The 14,988-nt window shown below is 34.4% G+C and overlaps 1 protein-coding gene across 1 annotated transcript in view; it reads left to right on the top strand.

The window, feature by feature from the left end:
- Positions 1-14,988, top strand: part of LRP1B (LDL receptor related protein 1B) — a 1,793,119-nt gene that overhangs the window by 1,545,449 nt on the left and 232,682 nt on the right. Inside the window, exons 64-66 of the mRNA XM_070360639.1 lie at positions 3,342-3,458; positions 3,578-3,697; positions 5,085-5,204. Coding sequence (XP_070216740.1) covers positions 3,342-3,458; positions 3,578-3,697; positions 5,085-5,204 — 357 coding nt within the window. The remainder of the gene's footprint in view (positions 1-3,341; positions 3,459-3,577; positions 3,698-5,084; positions 5,205-14,988) is intronic.

Raw genomic sequence — 14,988 nt, 5'->3', positions numbered from 1 at the left:
GTTGCCATGATTTGGACTTGACAGTTGAATTCAAGATCAACATCCCTGCACTAAAGAAAGACAATGCATTGTCTTAGTGAAAGCTAGATATTTTCTGATATAGAACTCACCAGCAAATAATTTCAAAACTGTTTTGAAGTTCAGACCTCTAGATGTTTACTTAAATGAGCTATATTACATCTCTCTGGTCACTACCAAGTGTATCAAACATTTGAAGATTTTGTCATATATTTCATTTATGTGTGGGCAAGCAGTAATAATATTTTTAGTGAGAAGGAAAAAAGCATAAAATAATATATTCAATGAGAAGGAAAAAAGTCATTGTTTTTCTATTATTATTTTTCTTTTTCTGAAAAGTTAATTACCCTTTGATTTTTTAAAATATAGCTTTTGTTTTCACTATGATGGACAACATATGAAGAGAAGTATCTATGAGGCATAGGTACACAATTATGTATGAATCACTTTCTTAAGTTATTGAATTAAAAAGAATCAAGAATCAAGGAATAAGAAATTATGGTTGAGATTGAGATTTACATATTGAAATGTATTAATGTTCTCACAATAAAGTAAACTCTCCTGTGTTATAGTAAAATAAATACAACTTATTTTTGTAATTTGCAGAAATACACAATTATTAGTTAGTTTAGTTCTCATATTAAGGTGACCTTTCCAGGCCAGTTTTACTGAAGTGTTTTTTAAAGAATTATCCCATAATGACCTGCAGATTAAATCAATAGCACCCCTTCTGAAATATTTACAACTTCTGAACTCTTATTTTAATCTTGACTGAGATTTCATGTTGTAGACATACTGATATGAAAAATAAACTACATATTTAGTATAACAAACTTTTTATATTTATCCACTTTCAGAATATTTGGTGAACAAATATAACTTTAATGTCTTTCAAGAGGAACTGAAGAGACATCTAGTATCTAAGAGTCTCTGTATGATCCTTACCCTGGTTAAATACCAATACTACGTTTTTATTGGTGATATTATCTCTCTGATCTTTTAGTAAATGATCTATTACTTAGAGTTGACAGGTTAACAGCACAGAACATCTGTAGGCATGACACTTTATTTTGAGAGCCATGGTGGGATGGAAAATGATATACACGAGTCTGTGGCATGCTTATTAATAGGATTCATTTCTGAGTAGCCGCATTATCAAAATTTGCAGATATTAAGAACCACTGACAATACTGATAATTTCACCTGAAAAAGCAGAGAAACTTGATTACAGGTTCACATACTTTCAAACTTCAATAATATTATTTATGTAAATGAAGTTAAAGTGAGGCATCAAGAATTCTCTGGCATCATAAGTTTGTAGTTATACATCCTATAGTAGTCCAAAATATCAAGGATCATTCTAAAGACCAATTTAAAGGTCACATAGGCTTCTCAGTTATTTAACAGACAGTGAAACTCCTTTAAGAGTTAAACCCAACTTATGGAAAGGTTTTGGACAGCCTCATTTATAATGGGCAAGATAATTGTGAGACTGAAGAAGATGGAAAGGACTGTCATAAATTACTTCAAAATGTTCTGTCTTGTCTTACTTATGGCTATGAACTGAAATTTGTCTAAAAATTGCTATCATACACCAAAAAGTTATAAAATAAAGAAAAATACAACAGCAATTATGGGCAAATAAATATTTAAGGAATTCATATATGAAGCAACAGGAAATAGAGGAAATGCACGTTTAGAGAAAATTAAGCATCACCCAGTTTAAACATTAGTGTGATTAATTAATAAATGTTGTAAACTGAAGGTAAATGACTTCCCACACTTTAAGAACTTGCTTCTATGGAAGCCATGCATATATTAAGAGATTTTTTTAATGTTAAGAAGAATTTAATTATTTACAATGGCATAATTTATTTTCCAAAGAAAGTTCTAAATATAATTTATGAACATTTGATTGACTGATTTGAACTAATAAACAGCATATTATTAATCTCAAAGTCAGTGATTATTAACATACATAAAGATTATCAGTCAAAAGATAAGTGTTTATTGTAAAGCAACATAGTCTGTGAGAAGACTTCAGAGTCAGATATGGATTTAAACTTCACCTCTGGCACTTGAAACTTGTATATTCTTGGGTGAATTATTAGTATCTTGAGACTTACTTCCCTCATTTATAGAATGAACATGGTGATGTCAGGATGAGAAAGTGTTAGTCACTCAGCCATGTCCGACTCTTTGCAACCCATGGACTGTAGCCTGCCAGGGTTCTCTGTCCATGGGATTTCCTAGGCAAGAATACTGGAGTGGGTAGCCATCTGCTTCTCCTGGGGATCTTCCCAAACCAGGGATCAAACCCGGATCTCCAGCATTGCAGGCAGATTCCTTGTCTGAGCTACTAGGGTAATGCCAAGGTGACAAGGTTATGATGAAATTCATTTAGTAACTGTATGTGAGAAAGATCCTAGCCCAGTGCCTCACACAAACTAGATATTCAGTAGTTCCTACTTTGTTGTTGTTCTTGCTTATATAAAACCAAAGAATATAGCAAAAACTGCTTTATCCTTTAGAAGATGTTTATTATAAAAACATATGTATTATATATAAAAATCTTTACTAGTTATATTGTTCTTTACTAGTTATATCTTATAGTTATAAACAATATATTTATAAGTATTAGTAAGATTATAGGAATAAATATCAACCATTCTTATTTAAAATATGTAGTTATAGAAAGCATTTGCTTTAAATAATGCTAGGAATATGTATTGAGGACAGATGTTCCTCTGTTAACACATTATAGGCAGGAAAGCAATCAAAGAGAAGTAATTTTTTTTAAGGGATATTGAAATAACTTAAAAAAATTTTACAGTAAATTATGTTCTGCCACTTAACCTCCTAATACCATGTCTTTGAAATGAAGAGATATTTAAATGTTTTTCAATAACATATATATATTTACATTTATATGTTGTTAATATCTTTGTTCTTATTGTTAGTTTATAAAATGCAATCTGGAGGCCACCTGAGTTGATCAAAGCTTAACTGCCCTTCTGAATCTGATAGCTATTTGGCTATGAGACAGTCATATTGTGCTGTAGGATATGTATAATATAGTAATATAATATATATATATATATATTATATATTATATATTATATATAGTAATATATATATATATTACTATATATATACTATATGTATATATATTACTATATATATTACTATATATGTATGTATATATATTATGGATCGATCTATCTATCTATCTAGATTTTCTGTTGAATGCCAGAAAAGCTCTGTTATAAGACTCATGAGCTAAGGTTGTCATTCCATGATACCTGTTATGTTTCCTCTTGTAGCCGAATTTAAATGTCAGCCTGGCCGATTTCAGTGTGGAACTGGGCTCTGTGCTCTGCCTGCTTTCATCTGTGATGGAGAGAATGACTGTGGGGACAATTCTGATGAACTCAACTGTGGTAGGTGATTATATTCATAGCTACTGAACATAAATTGAAATCTTAACTGATTATGTTTGCACCGGTTTAAATTCAGATACAGACTTTAACGCACATTTTTCATTCTTTTTATCTTCTAGACACACATGTCTGCCTCTCAGGTCAGTTCAAGTGTACCAAGAACCAGAAATGCATCCCAGTAAACCTCAGATGTAATGGGCAAGATGACTGTGGGGATGAGGAAGATGAAAAGGACTGTCGTAAGTCACCTCTAATTGCTCTGTCTTATGTCTTTCAACTGAAATTGCTCTAAAAATTACTATTGTTCATCATAAATATATACTGTGTAGAAAATATAACTGCATTGATGGGAAAATAATTCCACATAAATATCTATAGGGATGGATTATTTAAGAAATGCTATATAAAACCAAATAGAAAGTTTAAATGGGTGGATCTTTACTAAAAAGCTACCTGGAAATTATGACAAACACAAAGAAACATGCATTCATCCACATCATCCTTAAGAGAAGCAACAAAAACAAATTATCAGTGATTATAGTGTTTTTTTAAAAATGATATTTTACCTTATTAAGTAGCTACATGTAATTTTCTTCTGTTGATTTAATTAGTTACTTGAAATCAACACCATTTTTATTAGAGATTGCTTTTTGCCTAGTAATAACATACTGAGTGTATGAAAAGAAACAAAAATCTGGGCAAAATATCTGAACAAAATTACTTATTAGAAACTAAATAATGCTCCTCCTAAAATATCTTAACGTGGTACTTCAAAAAACAATAGTAAAATATTTTTACTTCTGTTCACCTCTTATTTCAATATCTCATGAAAAATAAATAATCATAAAATGGAAGGCAGAACAGTTTACATCATATGCATATGTGCCCATAGGCAGGCAGGCATGGACACATGGACACACAGGATCTGAACCATAGGGCAGCTGTCAAGTTCAAGCTTTCAGCAGAACTGCTGTCAACATTTCTGTCTTGCTGAAGTTTTATTTTATTCCTCTAAAACTTTTATCAGTAAATAATGTTCAGTCATCCAGCAATTTGATTAAGATGGTGCATTCAGAATAAAGTCAGTGCCAGTTCTTTATGGTCAGCCATTCTAGGAGCGGATCTATTAAACTGACGAAGATTTGTGAAGCAGTTTATAGTTTCAGTCAGATGTTCGCCTCATCTCTCAAAACCTCAGCACAACTAGAGGTTTTAATAAATTCTATGCTTTTTATTCTCTCATTCACTAATATCTTCTGATTTATGTCTTCCTATTTATAAAAATGTGTATAAATTCTTAAATTTATCTGAAAAAACATATTTTGAAAAAACCTGAATTATTTTTTAAATTTAGTTTCAAGGTATTTAATCAAGGGTAGGGTGATTTTGAAAACTCTTATTTTTATCAAATGCATCATTGAAGAAATATGTTTTATTTATTTCTACTGGATTAGATAAAGGAATACATTGCAGATAATTAAAAGTTAAAACTTATCACCGTCAGGGGCTTATTAATTAAGAGAAGATACATTTTCAATTGATTAACTTAAAATTTATTTATTTTTTTAAAAATTAAAACATCTATTCTTGTCAAAGCTGCATTTTAATAGATGCTTTCCTTTTAAGCTGAAAACAGCTGTTCTCCAGACTACTTCCAGTGTAAAACTACAAAACATTGCATTTCCAAGCTGTGGGTTTGTGATGAGGATCCGGACTGTGCAGACGCATCAGATGAGGCTAACTGTGGTGAGTGTTTTGTGACCACGGATCTTACTTATTGTATTTATCTCATCATCTGAAATGACGAGAGTGAGGCAAATTTGAACACAATTCTGGATACAACTATGGTATCAAAGAGTCCCTAAAAGTTTTATCCCTGTGTTCTCAGGGTCAGTAACCTCAGGTTAGCCATTTTCTAAAAAGCATGGAGGGTTAAGGCAGAAGGGTAAGTATTGTTTTAGCATCAATCAAAACTTTCTTAAAAGGTAGATCTAAAAGGTAAAATAGAACTATCATCTTATGTTAGCATGCTGCTGTTGCTGCTGCTAAGTCGCTTCAGTCGTGTTCGACTCTGTGTGACCCCATAGACGGCAGCACACCCCGTCCCCGGGATTCTCCAGGCATATGCACATGCTATTAGCATTTAATGAATAGAAACAATAAAACTATTTTCTTATTGTTCTGTTGCTGCCGCTGCTAAGTCACTTCAGTCGTGTCCAACTCTGTGCAACCCCATAAATGGCAGCCCACCAGGCTCCCCTGTCCCTGGGATTCTCCAGGCAAGAACACTGGAGTGGGTTGCCATTTCCTTCTCCAATGCATGAAAGTGAAAAGTGAAAGTGAAGTCGCTCAGTCGTGTCCGACTCCTAGCGACCCCATGGCCTGCAGCCCACCAGGCTCCTCTGTCCATGGGATTTTCCAGGCAAGAGTACTGGAGTGGGGTGCCATTGCCTTCCTCGTCTTCTTGTTCTAGACTTCACTTTCCTCCTTAAATGTCATATAATTGTCCTTTTATCCAATGATTATTGTTCATTCTTAAACATGGTCGGGTGTGGGGGGAAGAAAAAAGACAATAAAAGCATTTTCTTGTTTCAGTAGGTGACAGCAATCACTTAAGATAGCATGTTTCTGAAACATTAATATTTTCACTTAAAGTCAGTTGTTTTATTTACAATTTATTATTGCTTATTAACATTGCAGAAATAAATATGTATTCATTTTATTTAAAGCATTTTATTCTATCTTGAAAATGTGAAACAGAAAATGAAAGTTATTGTTATGTGTAACTCATTTTTATCAACATCTAGTAAATATTAATTGAGGCTAATCACTTTAGGTGAATCCAAAAAACTTTGCATTTTGAGGGAGACAAAAAAGCATTTAATATAGTAATTGAATAGAAAAGACAAATTTTGTCTAAACTAAAGAAAGAACTTCCAGGCTTCTAAGATAAAAGTGTCTTAAATGTATGGTCTAGATCCCACCTTACTCTTTCACTCTTCTGGGAGAAATCAACATAATGAAAAACCTTTAGGTTCTTTGAAGTTTCATTATATTGAAAAAAACTCATGAGCTGCATGGATAATCACAAGCAATATTGTATCTTTAAGAGTTGTTGTTGTTGTTGTTTAATATTGTCTCCTGTGTCTTCAGGACATGCAACCACTGTGGCTTATTCATTTTATAGTATCATAAAACCACCATTCATCACTTATGTGGAATTGGTCTTCCTAATCAATTCACATGGCCTCAAACTACATCCATCACCAGTTTGTCTATAACAGTTATCAATTTTGCAGACTACTTTGCAGACTAGTTTACATTACTGGCTATTTTACTCTGTTGTATTTTGTATTTTTGTTTACCAAACGAACATGAAATAGTGACTTATATTACCTATCTGAATAATTTACTGAGTGAATTTTTAAAAATTTTATTCTTGTTCCTCACTTTGATGTGATTTAACTGTTTTGGAACAGTATAGTATTCAAACTGATAATTATTAATCATCATCATAATGCCTATTATTTATGTGATATCCATCTTATGGCCCAAGAAATGTGTTCAGAGCTTTGCAGTGATTACTTCATTTAAAGTCTTTATTATCCCTATTTAATGGATGAGAAAAATGAGAGCCAGGAGTAACTTGCTTCAAATTGCAGAGCTAACAAATGGTGGACAGGGAACTTGAATGCAAAGTTATTTTACATGAAAGCATCTGCTCTGTGAACATAGCATGAATCCACCTCATTTTTTCTATATAAAGAAAAAGATATTTAAATATTTTCTGTTATAAATTTATATAGAATTCTCCTAGCCACAATTATTGCTTCAAGTTCTAGACCAGTATAAAAATACTTGCATACACACAGGAAGAAGAAGATAGATTGAAGAAGGATTACCATTTAATTTGTCTTAAACCCACTCTAAAATGTTATTGTGGACAGGTGCTATTTTAATTAAAAGAAACTTCATCATATTTTAGCAGGGCATTTGTCAATCCTTATTTTACAAGGAGCTAAAAGACCAACTTTTCCCTTCTTTTGTCTTCAATACATATAGAAAGGCAATGTATTTTTACTAATTCTGTTAACACCCTGGTGGGATAGTTCATTTTTGATGCTTTATTGAGTCAGAAAGAAATGTGTCACTCCTTAAAGATTAACCCTATCATGCCAAGGCCTTTTTATTTGAATTTGAGTTACATGTTTCTTGTGGGAGAGAATGCACCTTGCCTCTAAGTAGGGATGAGCTTCACTATTGCATATCAAGTGGCCTAGCAGAATGAATCATAGGCTTGCAATAAGTGCCATTAAGGAAATGTTGCAACACCTCCATATGCAACCAGTTTTTATTGCAATTGCTTTCTGTATTTTCTTAGCCCTGTGCTTAGTTTAGGGGGAGATTCTATTTCACTCTTGAAGATCACCTAGCCCTTACATCTTATTTTTCAACACCAATATTTGTATTTATCTATAGTTTTATATCTAATTGGCTTCTGTCCGTTCCAAAGTTCCAGTATTATAGTTTGTTCTAACTTGACCTAAATTAAACAGTTTGGATTTTTTTGCTTTTAACTGTAAATAAGAACAGTATAGAAGCACACATACAAGTAAACAATGTATACATGTTAAATAGGGAAATAAATAACCAGTAATGTATAAATACTTTAAAAATTATTTGGCTTTTAGTATATTTACCAAAATACTACATATCTATTGAATTCAACCCAGTGTAATTTTTGAGATCTTGAGTACTTGCAAATTTAACAACTAATATTCAATATGTATAAAAATTATATGGTAATCATTTCTATATTAGCATAAACAGATTTTGAATCACTTTGAATACATGTAGATTCAATATATTAATAGTTTAAGAGTCTTTTCCAGTACACTAGTCATGGTGAGATTTTAAATTTAAAAATTAAATTAATTATATAGTTTCCCATCTTGTACACCTAGTTTTTGAGATGGTTAAATTTAAATCCATGAAAGCTACATTTGGCACATTTGGATTTAAAATTAAAAATATTTTTTAAACATTTTTTAAGTGTATTTCTGTGTAAAGATAGATTTATATATATATTACCTTCACAGTCATAGCAAACGCAGTGGGTCCATCTTATCCTCAGGTTCCACACTAGCAGATATGGAGGGCTGACTGTCCTAAGCCATTTTGTATGAGGGACAGGTACCATGGATTTTGGTATCTGTAGGGTTACTAATCCCTTTTGGGTACCAAGGGAATATTGTAGTGGTAACTTTATTCTGTGAGTTGCTAATAGTTATAAAATTACTTCTTTTTGCCCTAAGTTATTTATTCTTTCCTCACTCTATGCCCAAAGGTAAACAAATCTTTTAAAATAAGTGTGTAGATATACACACTTTTACTAGACTCTTGGAAGGCTATTTCACTGTGTATTACAACATTAGATCAATGCCACATTTGAAACCCTGACCACAACAAGTGGATTATTCCAATTGTGGCAGTGCTGGGGTTTTCATTCGGAATCTTAGTTTCAAACTTCCTCCACCTCCTGCCTGCCATTTTCCCTTTAAGTACAGATTTCGGGATTTGACAGATCTGTACTAGATTCATACTTCTGCTCTGTCATCTGAGTTGAAACGTTTGTACAATTTGACTCTGATAAGATGATATCAAAATATGTCTTTCCATTATGTTCTATCTTCCTGATCTATAGTTTAGAATCTGTGTTTCCTAGAACCCTAGGAAACAGTTTTCTGTGTGAGATTTCCTGGTCAATTCTGTACTCACCACTCCACTCTCTGGAATCAGCTCTTTGTGCTGGCACTTGCCTTTCCTACTTTCTTCTCTTGTCTCCTACATCTTTTTACCTTACTTAAAATTCTGTGTCATCAAAGAGAGTCTTGCTTTCACGTTGGTTCAGAGTCCTTTGCTGCATTTGAGCCATCTTGATATATAACCAACCTGCTGCTTGGTTAATTATATTTATTAATGAATTTCTTATAATCACACTAGCTGGGGCTTGTGAGAGGAATTTGGCTTTCCCATAGTAGCCTTGTACTTTCCACAGCCTGGATTTCGAACATGACACTGAACACACTCAAACTAAAAGACAGAATTTGTCAGTGCTTGCTTTTATTTTCCCTTTAATGTTTGTTGAGGAAATTTGAATAAGGTCCTCATGCTGTGAGAATAAAAAAAAAAAAAGACATTTTAAGTTAAAGAAAGTACATGTTAAATTATAAGCTATTCCAAACATACAGACTTGTACAAAAAGTTATACAGTTATATACCATGTACCATTTTTAATACATTTTAACATTTGGCCTAAGCTGTCTCTTAAAACATCCAAATCCCACAATAACAACTTATGTCCATCTCTATACTTCCCCTTTCCCTTCCTCCCCTTGTCCTGAAGTAGTCATATATCATTTGCATGTATTTTTAAAAATTTACCATGTTAGTATTCATTTATTAATATGTACCTAATAGTTTATAGTATTGAAGGACTGATGTTGAAGCTGAAACTCCAATACTTTGGCCACCTGATGCGGAGAGCTGACTCATTTGAAAAGACCCTGATGCTGGGAACGATTGAGGACCAGAGGAGAAGGGGACGACAGAGGATGAGATGGTTGGATGGCATCACTGACTCAATGGACATGGGTTTGGGTAAACTCCGGGAGTTGGTGATAGACAGGGGGGCCTGGCGTGCTGCAGTTCATGGGGTCGCAAAGAGTTTGACACGACTCAGGGACTGAACTGAACTGAACTGAAAAGTTTATAAAAGAGGGTATTACACTTTCTATATTAATTTGAGGCTTAAGGTATTCTAGTAGTATAGTGTGTTCATGTGAATAATATATTTCCATATAAAGATAATTTCTACATATTTCAATTATTACAGATTTGTTGGAAAATAAAGTACAAAAGTGGAGAAGGAAATGGCAACCCACTCCAGTATTCTTGCCTAGAGAATTCCATGGACAGAGAAGCCTGATGGGCTGCTGCCCAGAGGGTCGTACAGAGTCGGACACGACTGAAGCAACTTAGCATGCATGCATGCATTGGAGAAAGAAATGGCAACCCACTCCAGTATTCTTGCCTGGAGAATCTCAGGGACAGAGGAACCTGGTGGGCTGCCGTCTATGGGGTTGCACAGAGTCGACATGACTGAATCAACTTAGCAGCAGCACCAAACAGCAGCAAAGTACAAAAAACTTTATTCAAACTGTGCTATAAACCCCTCAAAGTTTCAGTTCTCTTCACAGTTGCTCTAATTGTCACCTTGCATGAAAGTTCATTAAAAGCAGATGTGACAGGGCCTAGAGGCAGGAAGCTGTTAATCCTATAGGCAATATTAGACTAAATGTTATACTTAGGATGGAGGACTGGGAATGAGACTGAAGAGGAAAGCCCTGATACTGATGATTGTAGTAAAAAAAGTCATGGTATTTGAGTTTAGTGACTTGGGAATTTAGTTATTTTCAAAATTTTTATTAATTCTACTTAGAATGACATTTAGTAAATGTTAGTTCCATGATTTCAAGATCATCTAGGGGGAAATACCTTTGTTCACATATGCAAGAAAGGATGATACACTAAGTTCTGTCTCTTGGGAAACAATCCACACTTATATGTTAATATGTTTGGTTAAGACATCTGTTACTATTTTAATTCATGTTTCCTGAATTTAAATATAGGTTACAAATTTATGTATTCTGATTAGTAACAAATGATCTGAATATCATCCAGTGCCTCTACCCTGCTAGTGGCTGTGACTTTTGTGCGAGGGGTGGGATGAGGGGGTTGATTGCCAAAGCAGGCTGATGGGAGACCGATTTTAAATTTTCAGATATGTAGCATTATGATATCTCTTAGTTATTTGGAAGGGTGGACTTTGAATGTTTATGTTAGCAGGTCGTGAGGAGAAAGGCCTCTAATCCTCATATTCTCTGGGACCCCTTTTGGTCTCTGCTACCTGATGAGTTCTTCTACTGTAACTAACTCATGCTGTGGAGTGCTGGTCTCTCTACTCTTTGCTTAAGTGTGTGTGTGCTCAGTCACTAAGTTGTGGCCGACTCTTTACAACCTCATGTACTGTAGCCCGCCAGGCTCCTGTCCTTGGCATTGCCTAAGTGTGGGTTCGGCTATTTTTCTCTATGACTCCATTCTTAGGTGAGCTACAACCTCATAAATTTCTGCTGTATATAAAAACTCTTGACCTAAGATCTTCTCAGACACACATGATCCTGCAAATCTCCAGGTCATGTCAGGAGCCAGGGAGACTACCTCATGCTTATCTATTTAGCTATTACCACTTTTTCATTTTATTTTTATTATTTTTAATTGGAGGATAGTTGCTTTACAGTGTTGTATTGGTTTCTGCCATACAACATCACAAATCACTGTAACTATATACATATATATGTATGTATACCTTCCCTCTTGAGCCTCCCTCCCACCCTGATCCCCATCCCACTGCTCTAGGTCATCACAGAATACCAGGCTGGGGTCCCTGGGTTATTCAGAGCTTTCCACTAGCTATCTATTGTACAATCAGCAGTGATGTATATACACCCAATTTTAATGTCATTAAATCAGCCCTTCCTGAGTTTTGTTGACTGTGTTATACACTTGATGCTAGATGTTTCTCCTCAAAGCTTGGCATCTCCCAAAGATAAAAATGGTGCTTCCAATAGAGCCCTTGAGGAAGAGCCTGTCTGCAGGAATGGGGCCAGGAAATTGTCTTCTAGCTTTTGTACAAATAAATGAATGAATTACATGTGAATCATTAAATAGTCTAAGGGGAACACATTTTTTTTTTTTTTTTTTATGAACTGTCTGCAGTAATTTTTATGCACTGATTGTCTCTGAAACAAAAGAATGTGAAACTATTTGGTGATGCTTTATTATTTTCCTCTCAATAAGAGGAAGCTGTAAGATTTAATTTTTATTGCAGAAAGCTAGAAAGGAGTCCATACAATAAGTCAGGAGACCTACCAAATATTCCAGACTCTGAATTGATCTGAAATAAAAGCAAGGAGACCTAAAATAGCTTTTTGTTAGTAAGGCTACAGTTGAATTTGTAAAGGAGAGGAACTACAGGTTTATTTTAATATCTGGGTTGAAACAGTCAATTTTTTTTAAAGAAACTGAATCACAAATTTAGCATTCTGTGATATTTTTGCTTGAAAAAGTTCATCTTTATCATACTGCTCCCCTTATCCTTGACCAACTACATTTGACTTAAATAACACACATACACACACACAAACCCTAGTTGCAGATGTATAGCAGTACATAGGAAGTATTAGGTGCTTTCTTAAAATAACACACATATACACACACAAACCCTAGTTGCAGATGTATAGCAGTACATAGGAAGTATTAGGTGCTTTCTTAAAAAATAAATATGAAATGCAGAACTTTAAAAATTTGCCTCCTTTTACTACCTTTAAAACAAAAAATATGTACTTCTTTTAGTTTGTAAAGTTCTGTTCTCATATGCTTTGGGCTGGCAATTTCCAAAGAGAATATTCTATTATTTTTATTTTCAGTCAGTATTTAGTTTTGTTTTCTACCATGTGTATTTGTTAAATGCTGTACTCTGCCCTCAGTCGTGTCAGACTCTTTGCAACAGCATGGGCTGTAGCCCACCAGGCTCCTCTGTCCATGAATTTTCTAGGCAAGAATACTGGAGTAGGTTGCTATTTTTCTCCCCTAGAAGATCAAACCTTTCTTGCCAGGTTTGATCCCAGGCAAGGATCAAACCTACTTCTCCTGAATCTCCTGTCTTGGCAGGAAGATTCTTTACAATTAAGCCACTTGGGAAGTCTATATCTGATTACACTGTACATAAATGAATGTGTGTGTGTTGTGTTAGTTGCTCAGTCATATCCGATTCTTTGTGACCCCATAGACTGTAGACCCCCAGGCTCCTCTGTCCATGGAATTCTCCAGGCAACAATACTTGAGTGGGTTGCCATTCCCTTCTTCAGGGATCTACTGCACAATTGCACTCATCTCACACGTTAGTAAAGTAATACTCAAAATTTTCCAAGCCAGTCCTCAGCAATAAGTGAACCGAGAACTTCCAGATGTTCACACTGGTTTTAGAAAAGGCAGAGGAACCAGGGACCAAATTGCCAACATAGGATGGATCATCGAAAAAGCAAGAGAGTTCCAGAAAATCATCTATTTCTGCTTTATTGACTATGCCAAAGCCTTTGACTGTGTGGATCACAATAAACTGTGGATAATTCTGAAAGGTGTGAGAATACCAGACCACCTGACCTGCCTCTTGAGAAATCTTTATGCAGGTCAGGAAGCAACAGTTAGAACTGGACGTGGAACAATGGACTGGTTCCAAATCAAGAACGGAGTACGTCAAGGCTATATATTGTCACTCTGCTTATGTAACTTATATGCAGAGTACATCATGAGAAATGCTGGGCTGGAAGAAGCACAAGCTAGGATCAAGATTGCTGGGAGAAATACCAATAACCTCACATATGCAGATAACACCACCCTTATGGCAGAAAATGTAGAAGAACTAAAGGGCCTCTTGAAAGTGAAAGAGGAGAGTGAAAATGTTGACTTAAAGCTCCACATTTAGAAAACTAAGATCATAGCATCTGGTCCCATCAACATCCTACTTATACACTGCTTAAACCATTTGGTGCATGATCCACAGCTTGCCAGCCATGCCATGCATGTCACACATTTGAAAATATTGTCCTCCTCTTGATTAACTGATAATAAGAAGTTCAAAATGTTGAGATTAAGCACAGTGTGAAATACCTTTACTTGCATGATGAAAGTTTTGAAAATATTGTAAGAGTATTATTAGCATGAGTTAAATAGATTGTATGATTATTGAGAAGAGAACATTTGCTCATGCTAATGAGCAAATACTCTTAGAATTCAAAAAATTTTCACTGTGTAGAAGTGAGGGTTATTTAAGTTGTGCTTTGCTTTCAGTTTTTTTTTGAAATTCAGTATAAGAAAGTATTTTTTCTTATTTTGTGAAATTTTGTAATTAACCACTGGGCATGAACCATCCAGATTCTTTTTTGGAAGATACTGTTAAGTCTTGGCACAGGATGCTGTATTTGTTGGCACTGAAACAAATGAAAGAAATGAACATACTAAAATCTCTGGGTTGGAATACTTAACACAAAAGTAATTACATGTGACTCTATTGACTAAAGGTATGACTATTATTAAAAAACTATCAGGTGTGGGGGAAGATTGGCAGAGCCAATCTTGAATTCCAGAGCTTTTGTGTGTGCTTTTTAGCTTTCACAGCTGGAATTTACTACTTCCTTATAGTATAAAATTATTCATCCACCAGTTTCTTTTTTTTTAGCATCTTACTGGCAGATGGAAAGTTTTCACTAACCATGTTGCTGAATTAACATGAAATGCATTTCTAAAACACAGTAAAGGATGGAGCTGAATATGTCAAGTCCACTCTGTTTCATCTAGAGTGCATATATTGTTATGATAATCATAGAATCTTTGAAGGAAAAGGATCATT

The sequence above is a fragment of the Bos mutus genome, chromosome 2 (genome assembly GCF_027580195.1).
Source record: "Bos mutus isolate GX-2022 chromosome 2, NWIPB_WYAK_1.1, whole genome shotgun sequence".
Classification (NCBI taxonomy): Eukaryota; Metazoa; Chordata; class Mammalia; order Artiodactyla; family Bovidae; genus Bos; species Bos mutus.
Note: the sequence above shows the minus strand (reverse complement) of the source record. Positions and strands in the feature narration are given on the sequence as shown.